The sequence below is a fragment of the Oxyura jamaicensis genome, chromosome 2, assembly GCF_011077185.1.
Source record: "Oxyura jamaicensis isolate SHBP4307 breed ruddy duck chromosome 2, BPBGC_Ojam_1.0, whole genome shotgun sequence".
NCBI lineage: Eukaryota > Metazoa > Chordata > Aves > Anseriformes > Anatidae > Oxyura > Oxyura jamaicensis.
The window spans coordinates 17,410,716-17,435,113 of NC_048894.1; the positions used below are offsets into that span (position 1 = coordinate 17,410,716).

The window sequence follows — 24,398 nt, forward strand, 5'->3', positions numbered from 1 at the left end:
CACTCTGTGCCCTGTATCTCTGCTGGAGATGCCCCCTCTCAAAATGGGATGCAATATTCCAGGTGTGGCTTCACACCGGTGCCAGGAGAAACAAATAATGACTCCCTCAATATGCTGGTCATGGTCCTCTCACCACAGCTCGGTTTCCATATTTAGTGTGGCACCCACAAGAACCACAATTCAATGTGGCAGCCTCAAGAACACCAGCTCCTTTTTGACTGGACCTCAGCCTGCCACCTCCCACCCTGTACAAATGCACAGGGTTATTCCACCCCCAGGTGTAAAGCCTTGTACCTTGCTGACTTTCTGAGGGCTTTGCTGGGCCCGTCTTCATGTTTTTCAAGGTCTCTCTGCACTGAAGCTCTGCTACTCATCCTGCCAGTCAGTGTCTTCAGCACATCTGCAGGTGATGCTTCACACCACCATTCAGGTTGCAGATGAAAATATTAAACAGTATGAGCCCTAATGGTGATCCCACTTGTTAGCAGCCACCAAAACATTGATTATTACCCCATGAGTCTGTCAGTTTAGCCACTCTTCAGCTCACCTAACCAACTACCCTTCCAGACCACACCTCCTCAGCTTCCAATCAGAATATTTAGAAACTTGGTACTTCCTTAAAGGTCACCAGTGTAAACCAAGATGGGGATATGTTCATCAGTCAATTGAAAGAGCTTATCTTACAGCATCTTTTCTGTATCAATTATACCAGATAAATAAAAAAAACTTCAGCTTCTGAAAGAGTCTAGCTGTTTTTACAAATGCTGATTTTCCCTTAAGATAGGAAGTTAACTATTATCTTTGAAATACGGAGAAATGGTGAAGTTCCTCCCACAGGTTTACAGCTTTCACTCTTCAGACAGAGCACTGAAAGGTCCTATACACCAAATAAAGCTTTATCCCGTGAACTATTTTTGTATGATCAGAAAGGTCCTCTTCCTAACAAAATTTCATTTCCTTTTACTAAATACGTTTGCTGTATGATGTTAAACACAGAGGAAGCAGTAATGTTGAGGTGATTCATATCAGTTTGTGTGGGCTTTTAAACTGCAATGAAGTGTCTATGGTTTTACGTAAAACTGACCAGCACAGTTCTACGTTGGCAGACAGAGCTCTTTTCACCTTCCCTAAAAATTTTTCCATTCTGTAAATGTCAATAACTCCTCTCCATCATAGTGACTATGTACATTAATACTCAAAGAGACACTTGTAGATTTTTCAGCATTTCAGATTCATATTTTTGGACTGCATTGCTCTTCTAACAAACACACTCTTCCCAGAGGGCTGACAGGGCAGAATTCTTCTTACATTACCTCCCTCTCCACAACCTCACGTCAAAGAATTAAACTTCCAATGCTCCTGATAGACACACCACGCTTGACTTCAGTCCTTAAATCAGATTTGCAAGAAACACAAACACAGAGGAGATGGTGATAACTGATTTTTTACTGTACCAGTAAGTCAATCGTTTATAAATAGTACCTACTTAAAATTTTGGCATCTGCTAAGCGAGAGCTTTTGTCACATACTGCAGATGGTCTTCACTACTTCCCTTCAGTAACAAGATCAAGAGTAGCAGAGTGATTCTGCACTGTGATCAGAAGAGAAGTACTTCTCGTGCTCAGCCTTTCACCCGTTCTCCAAGAAAATGCTAAGTTTTGCAAAACTGAACAGCTTTTCCCCATTTATTTCTATTCCTTTTCCTGCAGGAAATTATTTAGGCCAGAGATGGATGTGGGAAGCATCCACAGAACTTTCTCATCAGTAGCAGTAGGGTTGACTGAAAATAACAAAATGGCACCTTCACAAAATGGTAGGATATTTGGCCATGCTTTGCACAGATGCCAAAGCCAAACTCTCTGTAAGAAGGTACTAACTGATCAGTGCTTATTAAAAAAAAAAAAAAGTAACAAGTCTTCTGTTATAGTAAACCATTTCCAGTGATGAATGCCTGACTTGGGCTGTCAAAATGGCAATTAGAATGGCAAAGGAATGAGCAACAGGTCAAGGAACTGGTAGAAACTGCTAAGGCCACTGGAACAGAAAACTCTCAGTCCGCCGTTGCTAAGTGTTTCAACACTGCAGAACCTGCCCAAGATGTTTCTACACTAGATATCCTCATTGTTCCTACGCCAAACACCACCTGTAAAACTACATGAGCTGCTGAATTCTTAGAATGAGATTCCACGCAGACTTACCTGGCTGAGTGGCTCTGGAGGAGGTGGTGGCGGTGGTGGTGGAAGGTCTAAATCAGGGACTGGAGGCGGAGGAGGCAAGTCATCCCCAAACCGTCCCGTAATGGTAACATAGGGACTTGATTTACTGTAAATGTCACTATCCAAGCCTGTTGAAGGCTGAGTGGCACACTGTGTTGAAGGAACACTTTGCTGGTTGCCAGAAGAAGTTTTCTGGGCTTGTAAAGTTCTCTGTTCAACTTCATTTATGTCTGCTACAAGATCAGCCATTAAAGCATCTAGGTCTTTGTCTTCTAGAGCACTTAGGGATTCTGTAAAGAAAAACAAAAAACGTGTCAAAGCCAATGGAATGAAAAAGTCTGTTTCCAGCTCACTGAAGATTAATTGCACTAATGGTTACTGTAAGATATAAAGATGATAGGAAAGGGAACAAATTTTGAAATATGTTCAAGAAAACAAGCATGTTTTAGGAATAGCCATTAGTCATACTGAAGTTTAGAGTACAAGGAACTCTACGAATACAAATTAAACAGGACAGGAAGCTTCACTTCAGTGATACAGTCTCAGGCCTATATGATGTTAGGAAATCTGGCCCTGATCCAGCAAAGTTCTTGGGCATACGCTTAGTGATATGGATGCATGAAATTCCATTAGCTCCCATTAGGCTATTTATTCATCTAAACTTAAGTATATGTACATGAATGCTCAGCAAGTTTTTGGTATAATATACAGCAAACGATGTAACTGATATCTGGATCAAGAATATTTTAATATATTAGTACTGTTCTACAGATCTAAAATTAACATGAAGCAGAAATCAGAATTGGAGAGTTCTAAAACACATGCAACTGTACGGTATCGTTTGCAGCACATCTGTAATTGCATGATCAACCTCTGTGACACACCTCATGTAATATGCAGGGTTTTGAGGATCCTTTAAGCAAAAGAACAAACAAGACAGTCTTTTTCAAAAGCATTTTATCAACCAGATATAAATATGGCCAGAGCATAAAACAAAATCTTATACTGTATTTTGGAACTTGATATGCAATTTCTTCTTGGGTTGTTTGAACTGGACATGCTATAAGAGATCCAGTATAATAACATCCTGTAGGATTTAGTTTTCTAGAAGAGAAGTGTTATTTAAGAACCACTGCATTCTGTGGTTTAAATCTCTTTGAAGAGTCTAGTTCAAGAAAGCTTTTCCAATTTGTGATTCTTTTAAGTGGAATTTTGGAAAGAGGTAGAGAGTCATGAACTACGTATTAAAAAATGATAATATAGTCCAATAAAAAAAAAGATCATTCAACAGACTAAGTGAGTATGTCACTAGACTAACTCAGCTTCCCCTGCTTTATCTCTTATGCTAACATTATATTTTCATAAGCTTTTATTTTCAGCTGACTTATGAACTCTTCAGTTTACATACCTCTAACCACCTTGCTGGTAGAGGCATTGGGTAGCTTAATGGTGAATTCATTCTGGGACAAAAACACTGGTTAAAGCCAGCTCAGGGGAATGCAAATAACCAGGCCCTCCAGTTAAAAAAAAAAACAAATAAGCAAAAAAAAAACAAAACACCACCAACAACATGACAACAACAAAAAAACACCACCACCAAATATACCACCAAAGATAAAAATAGTATTATTTTATAAACTCAGATCAATTCCCTCACTCAGTTGTCAGGGAAGCAAGCAGCTGCAAATGCAGAAGTGACAATGCAAGCCAGAATGAGAATAAGCAATGTAAAGTAAAAGCAGCTGAAGCCAGTACTTGTACTGGAAAAAAATGCTTATGAATTCTCCAGTATGTTAAATCTTTGTGTAAAAAGGTGGCATTTTAAAAAGTAATCTGGGGTACGTCTTTTTTGTGTTCCCTTTATACTTGGACATCTTAAAGAGTCTGACTTCTGTATAAGATTGAGCAACGTCCTTTTAAAAAACATGGCTCCTCTGAAGTTTCCTTAATTGAGACACACACACATGTACCTCACCCTCCAGCAAAACTTTTTTTTTTTTACTTTATTTTTGATAAAGAGTGTTTGAAGGTTTTTTGTTACATTTGTTGCTGTGAGGTATTTTAAAAAGGCATAAAAAGCATGAATGAGTCCATTCTCTACTTACCGTTTAAATCCTTAAAACCCACTGTAAAGCTGCATTCCTTGTTAGACACTTTGGGGGATAGAGGTTGTATAGTCTCCACTCCTAAACTCTGTTAAGGTAAAAGAAAAAGAAAGGTGTCTTAATGACATAACTACTGTTATAGGCATTAACATTTGTCAAATCAATTACCTGAAAGCATCTAATGAAGTCAATTCTTCAAGGAGCAGAATGCCACACACTAGTTCTGGGTTATGATTAGACTGGTAAACCAAACAGGGCTGGGACAAGGGTTCAAGCACCATCTCATGCCAGGTATTTCATGATTTGCATGCTTCCCAGCACAATTTCGACTTAGGCCAACGACAACTCTTGTCAGGGTACAGCATGGTTTGGGAAACAGCAGAGGCTTGGGCTGTTTCACAGAATCTTTGAATGGTTTGGGTTGGAAAAGACCTGAAAGCCCATCCAGTTCCAACCCCCTGCCATGGGCAGGGACACCTCCCACCACACCAGGTTGCCCAAAGCCCCATCCAGCCTGGCCTTGAACACCTCCAGGGATGGGGCATCCACAGCTTCTCTGGGCAGCCTGGGCCAGGGCCTCACCACCCCCATAGTTAATTTCTTCCTAATGTCTAATCTAAATCAACACCCTTTCAGTTTAAAGCCATTACTCCTTGTCGTATCACTACACTCCCTGCTAAAAAGCCCCTCCCCAGCTTTCCCGTAGGCCCCCTTTAGGTACTAAAAGGCTGCTATAAGGTCTCCCCAGGTCTAGACTGAACAACCCCAACTCTCTCAGCCTCCAATAGAGACACTGAATAAAAGCAGACTGGTTTTGAGGGGTTTTGTGTTTTTCTGGGGGGGGAAGAGGGGTGTACGTGTTGAAAGAGTTTAGCTGTGTACATGCACAGATTTGAGCTATGCAGTGCCATTTGTTCCAGTGTTATGTTTACTAGTATAAATGTAACTCTGCTGTTGTTTTCTCCTGTTGTTTGAAAAACAAAAACAAATGAAAAATAAAAAACCCACAAAACATCCTGTTTTCAATGGAAACTGCAAATCTGCATAGTTAAATAGAGAATTCCTTGATTGTGGCTTGTGTTTAGGAAGCAGACAGGGAAACAGTGCTTCCTAAGTTAGGAAAAGTGCATAAAGTGCAGATGAATTCCACTTCTATTCCCCAGTGAGGAAGGTGATAGCTCTAATAGGCAAACACTGTGGACAAGGCTGGAAGGAATTTCAAGGGGTTGTCTAGACCTGTCCAACTACAAGTAAGTTACACCTGGGTCAAATCTGACAAATGTATAGCTAACCTCATTTTAAAAGTTTGCGATCAGATAAATTCCATATTCTCTGGCAATCTGCTCCAGTGCTTCGCTGTTGAGATCGCTATCCCTGCCATCAGACCTTTCTTCTGCTGCTTAACCTAAACTTCCTTGCAGCAGCTGAAGGCCATTCCCCGTCGCACTATTCTCTGTGGACATGGGGAACCAAGTACTCCTTTCTGCTCTCAAGCTGCCTTTTATGTATTTTAAGATTATCGGCCTCCTCTCTAGACTGAACAACCCCCATGCAATCTTTTCTCATAGGTCATGTTTCTTTCTCTCATCATTCCCACTGCTTTCCTCTGGATTTTCTCCAGTCAACCTTCCTTCTCTTCAAAACGCAGTGCTAACACTGGACAAAGTTTCCCACTTGAGGTTGTGGCAATGCTACACAGAACGAAAGGATTACTCCATTCATCCTACAAGCTACATACCCTTGTTCATACATTCATGCAAGATGTTGGTCTTCAGGTGCAACAGTGTGACATTTTGTTCACTGTCAAGTTGCACCAGAAGCATTTACATTTGGCAGAGTTGCCTGAAACTGACAGGCATTTTTCATGAAAGCTAATGCAAATGTTTTTCTTGGCAACTCTTTTCACCTATTACCCACCCAAGACCTGTTGGTTTCTTCTGAAGTTGTACAGAGCTGGAAACCAAAGCAGTGACAACTTTAATGGCTTCTGTGTTAATGTTTACTCTCATAAAAATTGACTTGGTGTAAGTTGGGGGAAAGGAGAAACAAAGCTAATAAGAGTTTCACAGTGATGGAGAAAATAGTAAAATGAGAAAAATGAAGAGCAAAGTGTATTGATGAAGCAGACTGTAAGAATATAAAGGAAAAACTCAACAATATAAAGGAAAAACTCAACATATAAAGGAAAAACTCAATGTTACAACAACAAGTTGTAACATCTCATAATGGCCATGAAAGTACAGAACGAAAAATGAAAACAGAGAAAGTACAAACAAATGGAAATTAAAGAGCTAACAACTGAAATGATAAAAAATAAAAAATTAAAATGAAGTACTTAAAAACAGCAGAAAAGTGCAATTCTAAATTTGCATTCAGTTTTCAGGCTCTTAAGTGGGTAAAAAACTCTAGAAACTGGTTTAGGAAATTAAGAATCTAAAGGAATTAACAGATGCAAGGTTTATATGGCAAGGGCTTGGTAGCAGGGGGCTGCAGGGGTGGCCTCGGTGGGCAGAACCCAGCAGCTGCCCCATGTCAGCTCAGAGCCAGCTCTAGTCTGCTCCAAAAGGGACCTGCTGCTGGCCAGAGCTGAGCCATTGGCAATGCTGGTTGGGCCTCTGGGAGAGCAGATTGAAGGAGGGGGTTAAAAAACAACCAAACTGCTGCACCACAGCAGCTGGGAGAGAGGAGTGAGAAGAAGCCCTGCAGCCCCCAAGGGCAGTGCAGCAGGAGGGTAGGAGGTGCTCCAGGCACGCAGCAGCAGTTCCCCTGCAGCCTGTGGAGAGACCCCCGGTGGAGCAGGCTGTCCCCCTGCAGCCCATGGGTCCCACATGGAGCAGATCTCCACACTGCAGCTTGTGGAGGAGCCCCCATGGAGCAGGTGGATGTGGCCTGGAGGAGGCTGCGGCCCATGGAGAGCCCCCGCAGGAGCAGGCCCCAGGCCGGAGCTGCAGCCCATGGAGAGGAGCCCATGCAGGAGCAGGGGGTCTGGGGGGAGCTGCCGCCTGTGGGGGACCCGTGCTGGAGCAGTTTGCTCCTGGGGGATGGACCCCATGGGATGGAGCCATGTGGGAGCAGTTCTTGAAGAGCTGCTGCTTGTGGGCAGCCCCTGCAGGCTCAGTTCAGAAGGATGGCATCCTGTGGGAGGGACCCCATGGGGAGCAGGGGGAGAGAGGGACCGTGAGGGAGCGGCAGGGATGAAGCTTCAGGGACTGACCAACATCTGCTAGTGAAATGTAATAACTTATGTGAATCTCCCTGTGCTGAGTCTGTTTTGACCCTGACAATAATTGTTGAGTGATCTCCCCGTTCTTACCTCAACACCTGAGCCCTTTCCATTGTATTTTCTCCCCCTTTTTCCTTTGAGGAGGGGGAGCGAGAAGCAGTTGTGGTGGAGCTCAGCTCCCCAGCATGCCAAAACATCTATAGCAAGTCTGTTCACTGGAAGTCTTCAGGCTTTCACATATGCCTGTCTCCTTCTCCCATGCAGTGTTCAGGGAAAGGGTGATGCCAGCACATCAGAGAGGATGGGAGTAAGGTCAATTGTTTAAGCCCAATCCCCATTACATGGCTCAGAATTATTCGTATTTAATTTGGCAAGCACTAGGATTCACCAAAATGAAAGAGCCCTCAAAACAGATGCTGTAGTAGTCAAACTCACACAGAAGCCAAGAGATAGCTTAAGCATTTTCTAGCAGGCATATACTAATATACACCGCATTTACTAAGTGTTTTTTTTTTTTTTTTAGAAATAAAAATTATCTTTTATCAGGTTTTGCAGGTACTGTTCTGTAACTGTAGCTTTAGAAATAGGCTCCTGCTGTTTTATAGTTTCCTCTCAAGTTTGTATTCTGCACTGGCAATAATGTCTCTATAAATTCTTGAATTGCACCCTAGCTATAACTTAGTATTTTGGCGTATAAAGATGCCTGTTATTGCTATATTCATACATTCAAGATAATATAAAATGTTGGGTTTAGTTCCTAAGTTTACATATGACACTAATTTAGCCATGTATGCAAGGCATTCATACCTGAAAATTAGGACTCAAACTCTTCCTGTTTTGATGGAATCTTTCAACTTCTTGGGACTGAGTCCAAGAAGAATATAAATTGCTTATTTGTTTCTTCAGGGGGAGAAAGCATCTTTCATAAGCAGTTAGCTCTCTCTAACAATCAAGCCTGCATTGATATTACCATATTATTCAGGCCATGTGGTTTAAATGTCAGTCAGAAAAAAACAGTTGAAAGTTTTTCAGAAGAATTTAGGTGTGTATTTATTCAGAGTGAAAAAACATGAAAAATGTTGAAAGTTGCCTCTTTTCTCTAATATATAACAGCTCTTTTTCTAATTCTGCTTGGAAAAAAAAAGATTTACCTGGGTCAGCATGTCCATCTCCCCAAGTAAATTGCTGAACATTTCGTCTATATCATCACATGTTTGCTCCATCTGAAAGAAAAAAATCCACAGATGAATCATCATAAGTTCATTTCAAAGCCAGCAATAGTCAAAAAGCAGATACGCGATATTCTTTTACAATTCTTTCCCAGTTAACTTTAAAGCAGCTGTTGGCAACTTGCAAAAACCTCCATCCATTGTTTAGAAATAACTAACAGATCAGAAGCTCAGTCCTGTACATGCTTAAACATATGCTTGGGCTCTACACTCATGAGTTCCAATGACCTCAGTCCTTGTATTAGTTACATTTCAGAGGAAGCCACTAGCAAATAAATCATGGTTGTATATTAAATATCAATGAAATCTAACTAGTGAGAGATGGAAAGGGAAATAAAGTTTGAGGTTGAGAAACATTCAGCTGAATGCTTCGTCTTGAAAGCTTTCCTTCTTTGGCTGAGATGGCTGATACAACCAGAGGTATGTCTCAGAGGTTTGCTAGGTATTATCTGGTTCAGGACCTGGTTATGATTAGTACATAACTTTTTGTCTCACTATTTTTCCTTGTTTTCTTTCAAATACTCATACACTTAGAGAACTAAACTTACTCAACCTCAAGGCATCTGAGGGACAGCACTGAGACACGGAAAGCATGTACAGCCTGCGTGGCAGTAAATGGTGACTTCTGTTGCAAGAGGCAGGGTGGGAGGACAGCACCAAATGACATTAATGGGGTGATACAGCTTCTATAATAATCCCCTTCCTCTTTCTCATAAATCTGTTTCTTTGCAAGGAGTGAAGTAGTGTTAAAGGGTGTCTGACATGGAATACTGCTGAAGACAAGATGTATAAACATCGTTTTCTTAAGAGCCTCAAGCCTGCAAGGGACTGCAAACTCCTACTGATGGCGTAAGAAGTTCAGACAATGATCACACTTTAAACCTACGTAGCACAATTGATTCACTAAGTTTGTGTGCATCTTCCAGGATGAGGACCAACCTGATGCAAGACAACAATCAACAGAGGACAGGGACAATTCTAATGACTGGAAAGACTGGCAAGAAAAGAAGGTCAACAACTACCCTGTTCTTCAGCCTTTACGCCTTTCCTTTAATAGAACATCTAAAGTCATATAATAACTCCATAGTTCAATATTAAATACTACTGATCCACTAAAGTAAATATCTGTTGTTTGTGAATTATTTGGTAGCATGTTTTTAATGATAGTTAATAGTGGAAGAACGAAGCAATCTGAGCTGCTCTGCCTCCTTTGAACTTCGTCCTTCAGGCATCTACATAGGCAAGATCAGCCTCATTTCCATGTGTCCTTTCGCCACCTGCGTTATCACTGACACCAGAACTCACTAGGAGCAGGCACGTACAGCTCCCATCAGTCAGGCTCGGTGTGTACCCTACCTGCTTTAGACTGTTTTAGTAGCTGGTATAACTAAACAAGGTGCAAGCAACTGGGGAAAGAGCTTAGAATTTTCCTAGTTCTCTTAGATCCTGGCAATCCAAACCTTACAGATTTGGCAACTGGATGCTGTTGAAGGTGCTTTAATGTGGTCAGGAGGGTTGAGTGTACCCTCGTGGTGAGACAACACCACTACGCCCACGTTTCGTAACAGGGCACGCACGTCACACACGGCTGAGCAAATGGAGAGCTAAAGGCATCTCGGCTGCTTCATTTCCAGCTGACAAACCCACAATGGATGGCTCACGCCCTCTGTATGTGTCACACCTATCATGCAGAGCTTTCTCTATAAAAGTCAGTTTCTGTACATTCAGCAGTAGCCCGTTTGGGTAAATAATTAGGGAATGTTACTTCATTTATTTGAATCAATAGCTGTGTAGTAGCTTCCTACACACCAGGTACACAGAAATCAATTTTCATAAAATGGGTAGATAAAATGCCACATACATGAGCAGACAGAGCAAAGTTGGACTTGCTATATGACAAAAAATGGAGCTGCAGCTCATACTGACAGTATCTCCTCCGTGCTTACATAATAATTATTTTACATGTTCCTGTTTTCTCTGATTTAGGAGAACAAAACTATCTATTGAGGGAGTCTTATCAGCTGTACCCATTTGTACGTTGTGTGTTTGGTTTGGTGTTTTAACACTGGCTAGGTCTACTTTCACGAATGAGTCTTCATACTAATTCCTTTGACCAACTGAAAGTCTGCTTTGCTGTATTTTTCCAGAATAGAAATATAAAAGGGGGAAAAAATTCTCTTGGGTTACAATCAGGAAACTTTATCAAGAGGAGGAGAAAGGACTATCTAAAATGGAAGAAAACCCTATGAAATCTTTATAGTATATATATATTTACAGGTAATAATAAATTTAGATTTTAGTTCTTTGCAATCATATGATTTTCTGAATCTACAGACACATCTGATTCAAAAGGGAAATAAAGTAATTGCATGGAAAAGCAATGTGCAAAGAATTCACTAAGAATGTCCACTGTAAATATGACCTGAGTTAGTCAGCGATGACTCTTCCTTATCAGTTCAAATAAATGACTTTTTACATTAGCATTTTTTAGACCTTAAGCACGTGAGCTGGAACATACGTATTGGGAAGGATGTGTGTCCGTGTCCCTTTGAAGTGTCACTTTCCATGACCAGACATCAGCACGGTCACCCAGCTGATCAAGCCAAGATGTCACCAAGCCATTCTCTCTAGCGGTATCTATTTATCTTTTTCTCTTTAATTTTTATAGATCGGTTTGAGGAAGAAAAGTTAACACCATCAAATCAAACATCATCAAATCCCACAAGGAAAGTATTTTCATGTTAAAACATGTTGAGTGATCTCTTAAACCACTATGAGAACTTTCAAAATTCATTGGGGATTTTGTCAAGAGCTAAAAAAGCAAAAGGTAGCAGAATGAATCCCCAAAAGGTGGAACTGCCTAAGTGTGCCCCATCCACTCCTCCTCTTCGGTCCATTCCGTTCATGGCTCCTCTCCATCCTCATTGCTTTTCTTTCAATGCCACAACAAGAACAGCTAGACTAAACAACAGGCAGACACGGGAACTATCCCATTCAAGGAAGATGTTGCTGTATATTGGACCAGCTAAATCTTTCTTTTGAAATAGCTTTGAATTTATACAAACCAGAAACTCAAAGTGAAACCTGCAGGTGTGTAAGCTATCATTAGGAAAAAGGGGAAAAGATTTACCTAAGTCCCCAGAAGAATACTGAGTTTCACATTCAGTCCTCCTTTATATCCTCTAAAAAGCAACTTTTTGTACAGTTATCCTGTACATAGTACTACCACTGCTAACTCTTAAAATCATTATAAACTAAACTGAAAAGTCAGTACTTTTACAATGTTTTGTATGTGATGTGTAAGAATTCAAGCAAAGAAAATATCAGAATTAAAATAAAAAAGAGGAAATTGTGGTCGTAAAACATAAAAATAACAAGGGGCACAAGTGAAGGCATGCATCTGAAACCTAACCTATTTTTAAAGTGATTAATTTTCAAGTTGATGCCTTCTAAACCTCTTTTTTTAGTTAACACCAACAGCACAGGAAAAGGTATTCCTTGTTGTTTTCTTCCTTCCAAATTTAATTCTCAAATCTCCATTGAGCGCCCATTTCCTCATGAAAGCTTTTTCTCTTTAATACTCCCACATTTGTCACACTTTATAAATAAGGTGTGGGTGCATTTTCTCTTCAGCTTGCTATTTTAACCACCAAGTCTCACTATTTAGTTTATATATATTAAACTCTCACAGGTTTACAAAGAACAGAAATACAAACTCATTGCATTTTGACTCATCAATACATTTATTCACCTCGCCACTTACCAGAAGTTTGCCGGACCTGTTAGGCCTATTATTTATTTTCCCTTCTCAATTTCAGATTTAGAAGCCTTTTTGCTGTTAAATCACAATTAAGTCTAAATTAAGAGACCTGTGAATAAGAGAATTCATTGTACTTCTATGTATTTCTGTGTAATTCTTTGTATTTCAGCTCACCCCATGAAAAAAATATGACTTCCGCCTATTTGTTCCTATTTCTCCTTAACTCAGAGTCTAAGGGATACCTTTTGTTTGTCAGAGGCTTTGCTGGCATTTCCAAAGACACATGTACACCCACCCAGGTGCCCCTGAGAGGGGGCCTCCAGCCATTTCACAAAAACCAGCCTGCAGCCCTGGCTGACACCACAAAACTGTCTCCGCTGCATTTCTAAACAGCAACAGAGCTGCACGAAATTTTTCCCAGCTTCTAAATATCTACTCCCTACATACCCTTATTTTAAAGTGAGATGTAAGCATCTGTATTTCTTGAGCTACGGGCTAAGAAGTTGGGATTTAATCATCTAACCTCTAACACCAGAGAAATCCTGCAGAAAATTCTGCAGGGAAAACTACCCACAGAGATGGAAGGGAAACACTCCCTTGCCCGATTTGTTGCTCTTGCATGAGAAGCAGACTTTGCTGACAGTGAAGGATACGGTTTTCCCACAGGGCTATCCCAGTATCCCAGGGCACCAAAGAATACTGACTAAGAAACATTTTGCTCGCATGCGAGACTAGAGAAACAGTCCTTGCACTCAGTGTCCCAGTGTACCAACCTAAAGGAACTGTAGATGTCTCATCTACATCATTTAGTACCATGCACTGACAGGTAGAGCAGGAACTGCCCTTGCTGGTCCATAATATGAATGATGGCACTAACATCCAGATTGGCTTTCTGTATGGTTGCAAACATCTTCATTTGTCAAGATACTAGGGAGAAGAAAAACACCCACAAATATATATATCTTTTAAGAATGAAGAAAGTTTTATGATTTCATAGAATCAGGAATCATCGAATGGTTTGGGTTGGAAAGGACTTTAAAGACCACCAAGTTCCAACCCCCTGCCATGGGCAGGGATACCTCTCACCACACCAGACTGCCCAAAGCCCCATCCAGCCTGGCCTTGAACACCTCCAGGGATGAGGCAGTCTCTTCCAATATCTAACCACAGTCATAATAAAGAAATTCTTCTTTATATCTAACCTAAATCTACCCTCTTAGTTTAAAATCAGTCCCCCTTGCTCTATCACCACACCCCTTGACACAGAGTCCCTCCCCAGCTTTCCTGTAGGCCCCTTTAGGTACTGGCAGACCACTGTAAGGTCTCCCCAGGGCCTTCTCTGCTCCAGGCTGAACAACCCCAACTCCCTCAGCCTGTCTGCATAGGAGAGGTGCCCCAGCCCCTTGATCATCCTTATGGCTCCCCTCTGGACTGGTTTTAATACATCCACATCCTTCTTGTGCTGGGGGCCCCAGAGCTGAACGCAGCACTCCAGGTGGGGTCTCATGAGAGCAGAGCAGAGGGGCAGAATGCCCTCCCTCGCCCTGCTGGCCACACTGCGTCTGATGCAGCCCAGGATCTGGCCCAGGAGCTTTTCTGGGCTGCGAGCAGACATTGCCAGCTCATGTTGAGCGTCTCATCCACCAACACCCCCAGGTCCTTCTCCTCAGGGCTGCCCTCAATCCATTCTCTGCCCAGCCTGTATTTGTGCTTGGGGTTGCCCCAGTCCAGGTGCAGGACTTTACACTTGGCCTTGTTGAACCTCATGAGGTTTGCCCAGGCCCACCTCTCAGCCTGTCCAGGTCCCTCTGGATGCCATCCCTTCCCTCCTGTGTGTCGACCGCACCACACAGCTTGGTGTCAGCAGCAATCTCTCTGAGGACACGCTCAATCCCACGGTCGGTGTCAGTTACAAAGATTCTACACAGTAACAGTCCCAATACAGACTCCTGAGGGACACCACTCATCACTGGTCCCCACCTGGACATCAAGCCACTGACCACAACTCTTTGGGTGTGACCATCCAGCCAATTCCCTATCCACCCAACAGCCCATCCATCAAATCCATGTTTCTCCAGTTTAGAGGCAAGGATGCTGTGTGGGACTGTATCAAACGCTTTGCACAAGTCAAGGCAGATGACATTGTTTGCTCTTCCCTTGTCCACTGTCACTGTCGTTAACAATTTGCACACTTTAGATAAGACAACTGCACTACATCCATGATGAACATGTGGGAAATAAGTTGTTGGACAGAATTGTTATCCATCAGCAAGCAGCTAGCAGTAGTAGTAAAACAAAACATTCACACTACTAAAAAAGGATAAAAGATAAAAAATCAGCACGAAAGCTGTGATCACACTGTGTAGCTCTAAAAGGAGGCACAGCGCTACGCTAAACAGAGTTAGAGCTGTTAGCACCTGATAGCTCTGTGAGAACTACCGACAGGCAGGCCCTTTCAACAGGAAGAGCGGTCTCAGGCACATAGTAACGAGGCTTCTGCGCTTGCAATCTGAAAACAGGCCTGGAGGCTTTGTGCAATAGCGAACAGGAAACACCAACGGTATCACAAACGAGATTACCATCTCTGCAACTCAGTCTCGGTTGAGTTGATGCAGTTTAATCAACCTAAGGGCTATGAAGAGAAGATGCATGAGGAACAGCACTGCATCAGGAGAACAAGGACGTACAGCAGAGCTGTGAGAGGAACTGAATTAGGAACCAGCCCACCAAGAGACCTGACAGAAGTTACCAACACTGAATTCAGAGTGTTGCTGTTGTTCTTAACCTCTGACACGTGCAAACAGCAGGGATAAAAATACATGAAGTAGAGTTTTACAAGTCATGTGGAAAGATCTTTGCCTCCCACTACCTGCACTACAACACGTAAACATCAGAGTACCACATCCACGTGGAAAGCCACCACGATGGCTTTCTCTTCTAGCAGTTATATCTAGAAGTGCTGGTATTCCTGAGAATTTCAGGTAGGAATGATGAACCTCATGCTTCAAGACCTAAAAAGAAGGCTCCACCAACTTGGAATCAGAGTAAAGCTTTTGTGACAGACAGGTTACAACATACCTCTCAGCAAAGGATTTCTTGTACCTTCTTCTGAAGCACGTGATGCTAGCCACTGCCTAAGGCAACTCGCTGGCTAAACTGACTGCAGGTCTGAAACAGATCTAACTAGGTTTCTTACAATGATTTTTCTGCTGGGTATCAAGAAAAACTCTGACTACTCTGATGTCTCTTATAAATTTCAGTGAGGGAGGTGGGAAGTTCCTTAACCACCTACCGCATTGTGTCTAGTAAAAAGTCCCTAACAGCCCTTTAGGTCAAGTTCTATGAAGTAGAAAATGGGGGAACATCCATCTCTGCAGAATTCAGCCCAGAAGAAGAATCCAATTAGTTACCAATTCTTGTAGGTACTAAAAAAGGGAACAAGTTTAGGAAGGAAAAAGTAGAAATGGCAAAGTACCCTTACTAGTTCAGAAGTCACATTTGGCTTCAGATTAAAACCAAAATGGCAAATATATATACAATAATAAAAGAATACTTTTCTAATGTTAACCTCAGGCACTAGAGCATCTTCAGGTGACCATGGCACAAGCAGCACATCACGGCATTTTCCACTGATTGTTCCAAACACCCATTTTTACATATGCTGTGGAACTCATTTTCATTCCACTTGCCTTGTTATCTTGTATCACACTGCTCATACTGATGCTAGCAAGACTCAAAGTACACGTGGTAATTAAACTTCTAACTCGTAATCTACTAACTCCAGAATGTAAATACAAACACCTTTAGACAGAAGCACCCCAATCTCACAGATCCTACTTCTGTTACACAGATACTGTAACCATGATATGTATACAATTACACCTCCTGATGGCTTATTCCCCTTTTGATGTTTCGGAAATTCAGTTATCTGGCATGTATCACAGGAACAAGCATGCAGTTAGGACTGAATTTGGAAGTCCTTATTAGTCCAAAAGACCCAGATTTCAGAGACCTGGGAGTTATATAACTGCTGTCGTCCGTGAGGTGCAGCAATGTTTTACCCTTGTTTCGCCAAGTCAATAGCAACAGTTTCAACATCACGGGAACAACTATGCACCAGTACCCCAACACAGCACGAGTACAATAACAGCATGATGTTTTCGCGGATAAATTTGAGAACCTGACTTTCCATTAGTGAGAGAGGCAAAGAGCTTTACTGTGCTTATAAAGCACAGCATGATGCTGACTCTGGGGCCGTCCTTCAGATGCTGCTGCCTCAGCAGCCGTCACCTCTGCAGTCCCCACCCTACCCCTCTGCTCCATGCCCTGCCCCATGCACAACCGCTCCCGCTCCCCTTTGTCCTGCTCTCTCAGAGTGGTGGTTTGGAGAAGCAGCTGTGGGTCCTGTTCTTGGGGTGAGGTGGGATGGGAAGCTTACTGAAGAGGCTTGGCTATGAGAGACAGAGACCTAGAAGTCTATCCACAGTAAGCCAGGAAGAAGTTAACCAAGGCCAGAGGAGGGGTTATGCAAAGGGCACTGGTGCTAAGATGAGAGTGCAGGAAGAACATTTAACCAGAGGCAAGCAGTGCGTGCTACAGCCGCAGAAAAGTGCTGAACGACGTGCCATGCAGGCTGGTGCAAGGCAGCTCATTCACCAGGCTCCTCTCCAGAATCACTCTCCCAGGCACAGACAGCCTGGATCTCAAGCTCCAGAAGAAGGATCCCACTGCAGAGAAGGACTCGAGCAGCTAGGGACTGAGTTAAAAGCACCTAATGCAAGGGGAAAAGAAACCCTAATGTACAGCACAAACTCAGGAAGGAGACATTTTTATCCTCCAGAACTTCACTTTAGAGCCCACTGTCAACTCCCATAGGGGACTGCTTTGATGGAGCTTGAAAGCAGTGCCAATTCCGCTCCTTATATATCCTCTTGGCAGATAACGCGCTTCCATCTGGCCCATGGGTCTAAGAACATTACAGAAATATTGTACAGCACCAGGCTTGGTCAACTCATTTTTCCTTTGTCACAACTATTTATTGCAGAATGGTTCAGTTTGGGGACCTTCTTATCATGAGCCACATGGAGAGCACAAACTCCCTGTAGGGTGTGAAATGATAGGAGAGGACATGACATCTTCACATGGAATTGGCTGAAGAAACAACTCCCAGTCCTATGCCAGATTGCTGGCACACAGAACAGGACTTCCACTCCCCAGGTTAACTTCTGGGAAAGGCAGCAAGCTGGATGGAAGTTTGTCCCTTAAAATGGAATAGTAGATTAGCTCTACTCAGATACAAACATCAGCAGACATCCAAGTTACCAGAAAACATGCATCTCATCTCTAAGGTTCTTCCTATTCCTTGCCATGATGGGAGAGCAGAATGGTGATGGAGTAAGGTAAGTCCGAATAGCACACATTGGCTCCATCTCTTCCCACATTCCTTCCCATAATTTGTAGTTGGCTAATGCTGGTGCAATATTTTCCTTCCTGTTTTCTCCAGTTACCCAACACTGCTGCACAGAGCTAACACGATGAGACAACACTCTCCTGTGTTTTAAAAAACTGCCAGCAAATGAGAAGAGTGAAACTGTTGGTACTTTCTGGATCCAGCATAACTGGATGTTCAGCCTAACATTTCATGCTCTGAAATAGAAGAGATGGACTCCAAACATCTCATCCCCAACTGATACTTTTAAACTGTTCCCAGAATTCCCCATCCTCACATCCGTGAGCTATGGGAGCTTGTCTTGTGGCTCCCCACTAAATGAAGGTTTTGCTGTTTAGCTTCAAAATCCATAAGCAGGCTGATCTTTCATTAACAGATTGTCTAAGCAGCAGAAAACAGTAGACAAAGAGGTCCACACGTGAGAGATGAAGGAATAGATGGATCCACAGAGTGGGAAAATCTGTGCGCTTTCTTCCCTGATAACCTACAGAATTAAGAGACGTCAAGTGCCAGAAAATGGAAACAAGAGCACAAACTTAGGAAGAGGAAAAAATGAATGAAAAGTTACAGTACAAAATGTAAGGGCAGGAGCTGCTGTGTCGAATAACCACTGATTCATCTGTCCCAATATTCATGCTCTGTCAGTGTGCCATTAGAGCTATCTTACCTCTTAGAATCACACATTCTTATTACAGCCAGAAATATTTAGGGGAGGGCACACATGGTATGGGAAAGGAAGACTGAAAGACAAAAAGACATTACCATAAAATGTTCTAACAGATAAGAGCGAAGCAAAAGGGTAAAACAAACCTGTAAAAACATTTTTGAACCCACGTGTTTGTTTCATACACAGCTTGTGTATTAATATCAAACAATTCAAGTAATGCTTTACCTGAATTGCTAGTGTTTCACCTAAGTGCAGTGCTCAGTACCACAGCAGAAAAATTAAGTGAAGACATTTTTAAACCTTTTACATGGCTACTGCTGGCTGAGGAGTTAATTTCAAGGCCTGTTACTAACTTTCCACCTAGAAAGAGCTGCTTCCTTCATTCCACATAGTGCACAGCAACCAGAAACAGCAACAAGCGATGGGTTTCAGATGAAGATTTGTAAGGAAGGTGGAAGCCCGGGGTCACCACAGATGGGATGCTGTATCGCCACAGCCCAGCAAGCCCTGAACCGCACAAAGGAAACAGTTACAGGAAGAGAACGTGGCAGGATGAGAAGAATCTTGTGACATTCCCAGCGTATTTCTTCCATTTCTGTATGGTTTTCCATGAGAAGGAAATGCTGCTGCCTCCTTCCCTTTTTTCCTTACCTCGTGGAGGAGGGATGGAACAACTGATCTGCTCAGAGATAACGCCTCCATCGCGGCACAGGGGAGACAAAGGAGGTCAATCACATGGCAAATATGAAAGGCGTTGCTGAATTGCATGGAAGAACAGAGCCACCATGGACAAAACTGCAGTAAAGTTTATGCTGAGTCTCCTCCTAGGACTGACGCCAAAACCAACTAGTCCCTTGTGTTGGCTCTCCCATACATTAGGTCTGACAGCTGCCCCTAAGTCATGAAGATATGGTCAGCAAAGTCCAAAACCAAGCTGTAACCACCCTGAGTATTTAGGAATGTTTTAGGAATGTAGTCTCACTTGCTCAGGGTCATCTCACCAACTCAGGCATGAAAAGCGATGTGTACAGCATATCTTCCAGATACAAGATTTTGTTGAAAAGCACAGAGAAAAGTGATGTATACTTGACTACTTTCTATTTATTTTACATTTTTTTAATTTGCAATCAGAGAAAATAACACATTAACTTTCAAAAAGACTTATTGGGATGAAACATCCTTCTTGATTCTGTGCTTCAGTGAAATTCCCACAGCAAGGGAAAAAATTGGGGTTCCTCGTACTGTTGGAAAGGTCACATAAAAATCTTTCTCTGAAGAAGAAAAGTAACCACGTGTGTGTAGTCTGGGCTACCTAAAGATGCAGTGAGAATACCAAAATGCACAATGCCACTGAGAAGCAAGTCTTCACTTGCTGCATATATGGACTGGATGCCAGCAGGGAACCATCAGGTAGACAATTCTGTGGAGTTGGCCTGCTCTGTTGGTGGGGTTCCTCCTAGCTGACAAGTTATTTTGCCTAAATCAGGAGATTCAGAAGGTCATTTGCAATTTTTATTAAAGCAAAGGCATCCAGATAGTGCCACTATGTTTTTGACTCCTATCTGTTCTCTCTATGTTCAATAGAGCTGCTAGAAACAGATTTATTCCCTATGTACCCCCACCTCCCCCCGGTATGAGTGGGCAGGATGACAAAATTTTCACCAAAATTTTTATGATATCAGTTTGATTGTCTGAGGTCAACTGAGAACTTTCCGTTGTTGGTGATGTCAGCCACACGGGGTCTGCCCACCACTGATAGCAGATACACAGGGAGTTCCATCCTCTAATACTAGTGTTACATGTCATGCTTTCACATCCGCTGCTTTAGATTACAAGCAAATACACAGAGTGAAAGTAAAAATGGAAATACACTGAGGAGATGCATTCAGTGCAAAACTACTATCAGAAATGTCTCTAGGTATTTCCAAACAATATTTTCTAAACAGAAAAACGGGTTCATATCTACTGAACCTCCTTTTTCTTCTAGGATTCATAATGCATCAACTCCCCCAAATACTCCTATTAACCTTAATAACTGTAACCCTGATTTAATTGAAGCCAAATTCTTGAAGTGCTGGATCCATGCTTGACTCCATGCTGTCTGCAATCTGACATGGCTTCTGGTAGCAAAAGTTATGATAGCAATTAGCTAGCCACAGATCTGAAAGGTCACTTTACTGGAAGAAAGGCTTTGAAACTAATGACAGAGTTAAACTTTTTCAACAGTCATTATCAAGCTAGTTTATGAATTCCCACATTAAAGTTCTAAGTCAGATCAAAGTCATTTGTGCTTCCTTTCCATTCACAGTTCAGGAGCAATGCTATAAATTAATATTGAGGGGTGGTGAGGAACAGATTCATGCAGATGCTCAGAAGTCTCCTACAGAAACTTAGGGAGGACATAGGCACCCTAGTCTTCTTCAAATTGCAACTACTACCTTCCACTCTGGCAGCTAGGCAGTTAGTATCTAGGGTAGCCATGAATCAACATGCTGGATGATAAGGAAAGCTGGCTAAAACATTTCCATTTCCAAGAGCAATTTTACTGTACCATGGGTCATTCCTAATCATGAAGAGACATATGGTGGAGTTTCTGTGAAATTTGCATCTGACTTCATCATCCCAGACTCTTCTTTTTAGTAAATGAAGAGGAAGAAAGGCAATTTTATAGAGCACGGTGAGTAGCTGTCTAAAACTGGGCAGTGGAATCAATTTGATAAGTATCTCTCTCTCTCTCTGTTGACGACAAATTTGACTATGAACCTCTGGTGATTAACTGAAACGGTCATGTTTAAAGTTGAGTGAGGGGGATCCTGCCTATGAAGTCCACGTGTTCTGGGAGGTCTGTATGGACACAAGTCGTCATCATCCCTAGAAACTTTCAAAAAGAAACAAGCTAAAGCTTCTATAATGTTGCAGGCAAACAAAAGGTCTGATTTTCACTTTCGCTCCAAATCAGAACCTGACAACGAGAAGCTGTCATCACAACAGGTCAGATAAGCGTAAAACAAAACAAGTCAAGACATATTGAAATGAAAGATGGAAAAAAGGTCTGTGGGAAAGAAAAACACCTGTAGTTTGCAGAGATAGCAAGAAAGGACAGGCTCCTGAGTGATATGCGGTAAAACCAAATTCGGCCATACTCCTGTAAAGCCCCCTCTGAAACATAACCGTTCTTTTGAGAAAATCCATGTTCACACATCTCCTTGAAAGACAGATGTTTGTGAATCTGCAGATGGTCAGGTTCTCTCTTGAATGAGGCAATCTCTCCTCTCATCTCCAGCAGCACTCCATGCTGCTAGTTTTCTCAGACATTTTGTAGGGTCAGATGTAACTGCTGATCCTTCCACCAGCCCTACCTCCCCCTTCACTACATAATGCAGAAGAATAGAAGGAAGGCTTTCTACTTCTTGTTCCTCTCACTGCTGTAAGACAGCAGTTCCTTTTCTGCTAACAGAAAAGATGAAACAAAGAAAATGTAAAGTTTTACTGCTTTAGGGAAATTCATGACTACCTAAGAAATCTCAGGCCATGTTCACATGTGCTCAGTTAAGAGGTTACAAGACCCAAGTGGCCCCTGTGTTCATGCTTCTGCCCCTCTATGCAGGTTACTGCCCTCCCAAATATCTTAGTCTCTAAAGCTTTATTCACGAAGAAAGACCAAGCCTCTATATTGATTCACAGATGCATGAATGTGTCATCTGGTAGACACTGCTCAATTATAGTAAGAATCAGACTTCTGATCTGTAAAAATCAAGTTAAGCAGGAATAAACATTTGATAACAATATAAACCAGCACTTCAAGGGCATCATACTCTGCTTGAAGATACAGCAAACCAAATACTCATGAATTCCAACTTGAACAATTAAAACACAATGTATTCAATAATTACTTTGAGGCTCCAGACATATTTGCCTCCAAATGCCAGAAGTATCTATAGTACCCACAGGAGGTATTTAAAGAAGAAAAAGAAGACTCAGGGAATGATTAAAAACACCATTTCACAGAGACAGTACATTCTTCAGTTATGTATGCTCCCAGATAGATCCAAGTTCGCTGAGAATATAACTTAAGGATCACTCAGCTATCTGTAATGCTCTGTTGATTAAACCTCCCAAAGGCATTTGTAATCCGTATTTCAAACCAAACAGTCTCCATTTAATGCTTGCGCAAAGCATGAGGTACAGTTAAATTAATAGTCTCGTTAGCAAGCCCACTAGTGAAAACGGAACTCAACAGGTTCAGCAAAAAAAAAAAAAATAAACATTGTGCTTTAAACAGAGCTTTGACCTAGGTTTACATTCTTTACGGACTTTCTGGAAAAAAAAGGTGGTAAAGTTAGTGAAGGCAAATGAGCAGGAGGCTATACAGGTGAAGCAAGTCATGCAGCATACACAAACCCCACTGTTTCAGAGGGCTATGTGTTTGTGCTGAAGCAGGTGTATTGACAGCGATGCCACCAGAGTCACGTGTGAAACGGGTACTGTGTAGAAGTTACTTAGGGGCAGCCGACAAAACACAGATTTCATGTAATTCGCAAAGGGGAACTAGAACCAAAGAGGAAAAATTAAACGAAAAACAGAGGTTATGAGGGGGAAGACTCGAGCTGGAGCCGCCAGCCCCAGAATCAGCAAAACCTGCGCCAGAAAGCACCCCAGCAAACCAAACCAAACCGCCTGTCCCAGACTGGTGGCATCCCACACCTTTTGCTCGAGGACTGTATTCCAGCACCCAGATTTCTAGCACCAGGCTGGAAGGTAGGCTTCACAGCCCCTACCAGATACATCTTCCGAGCGTGACAGCGAACAGATGTAGTAACTTTCCTTTTGGTGCGCGATGGGTTGAAACAACACCCCAAGTGTGTGGAGACGGCATTTATATCATTTCTCCCTGGTATTAACATGCAGGTATCACACAGGACAGGCCTTCTCAAAGCCAGGGGACGCGTGTATTCCTCCTAGAGGCCATGCGGCCAAACAGACCGCCAGGCAAGGGCTGCAACCAGCGGCACCCGAAACACGCCGCTTCGACCCGCCGCAGCTCCCCCTCCAACACCGCTACCACCCCGCTCCGTCAGGGACGGCGCCTCCCTCACCACCCGGCTTTACCTTGGCAGGAGGGCGACGGCAGCCGCCGGCTCCTGGAGGCGCTGCGAGCAGGAGGCGAGGACGGGCTGGGCTCTGCGGCACCGCCTGGGGGGAAATGGGGCCCGCCCGCCGGCTGCCGGGCTCCCCGGGGCGGCCACCTCAGCGGGAGCCGCCCCGGGGCTCGCAGCGCCGCCCTCCACCTTTGCCCGCGGGGGACAGCAGTCCCACAGAGCCCGGGTCCGGCTCCCCTCATGGGGACACGCGGGGACTCCCCGCTGGAGGCCGCCCCGAGGGCTGTGGTGAGCCGAGGTCCCCGCTGGAGGGTGGGGGGGACCCACAAAATGGAGCCTGAGAGCCCAGGCGGGGGGCGCCGCGTGTCCCGCTCCTCTCCTGCCCCTCTTCACCTCACGGCTAGGCCGGCGGGGCTCACGCAGAAAGGTGATTTCTCTCTTCCCGCTGCGTTTGGAAAGACTGTCTAATTTTTTATTATTATTTCTTAAATAATGCTGCCTCAAGCAAAAAAAAAAAAATGGTTTTATGGATTTACTGCATCGTTCTGTGGCATTGTGAAGTGCTGCTTTGAAGTGTACTAAAATTTAATTCACTGAGTAGAAATAGTTGTATAACACATTAAATTCCCCCTCCCGCCCCCCCCAAAAAG

General features: G+C 42.9%; 1 protein-coding gene across 2 annotated transcripts in view; it reads right to left on the minus strand.

The window, feature by feature from the left end:
• The window catches only part of APBB1IP (amyloid beta precursor protein binding family B member 1 interacting protein), a 65,472-nt gene extending 41,569 nt beyond the window's left edge, over nucleotides 1–23,903 (minus strand). The window contains exons 1-4 of one of the 2 annotated variants that reach the window (XM_035319286.1): nucleotides 23,759–23,903; nucleotides 8,696–8,767; nucleotides 4,322–4,409; nucleotides 2,199–2,506 (exon numbers count right to left, since the gene is read on the minus strand). In XM_035319286.1, the coding sequence (XP_035175177.1) occupies nucleotides 2,199–2,506; nucleotides 4,322–4,409; nucleotides 8,696–8,767 (468 nt within the window). In that variant the 5' untranslated portion in view covers nucleotides 23,759–23,903. Of the gene's footprint in view, nucleotides 1–2,198; nucleotides 2,507–4,321; nucleotides 4,410–8,695; nucleotides 8,768–23,427; nucleotides 23,470–23,758 lie in introns of those variants that run through there. The other variant, XM_035319285.1, reaches the window with a different exon arrangement.
• Between the last annotated feature and the right edge of the window lie 495 nt (nucleotides 23,904–24,398).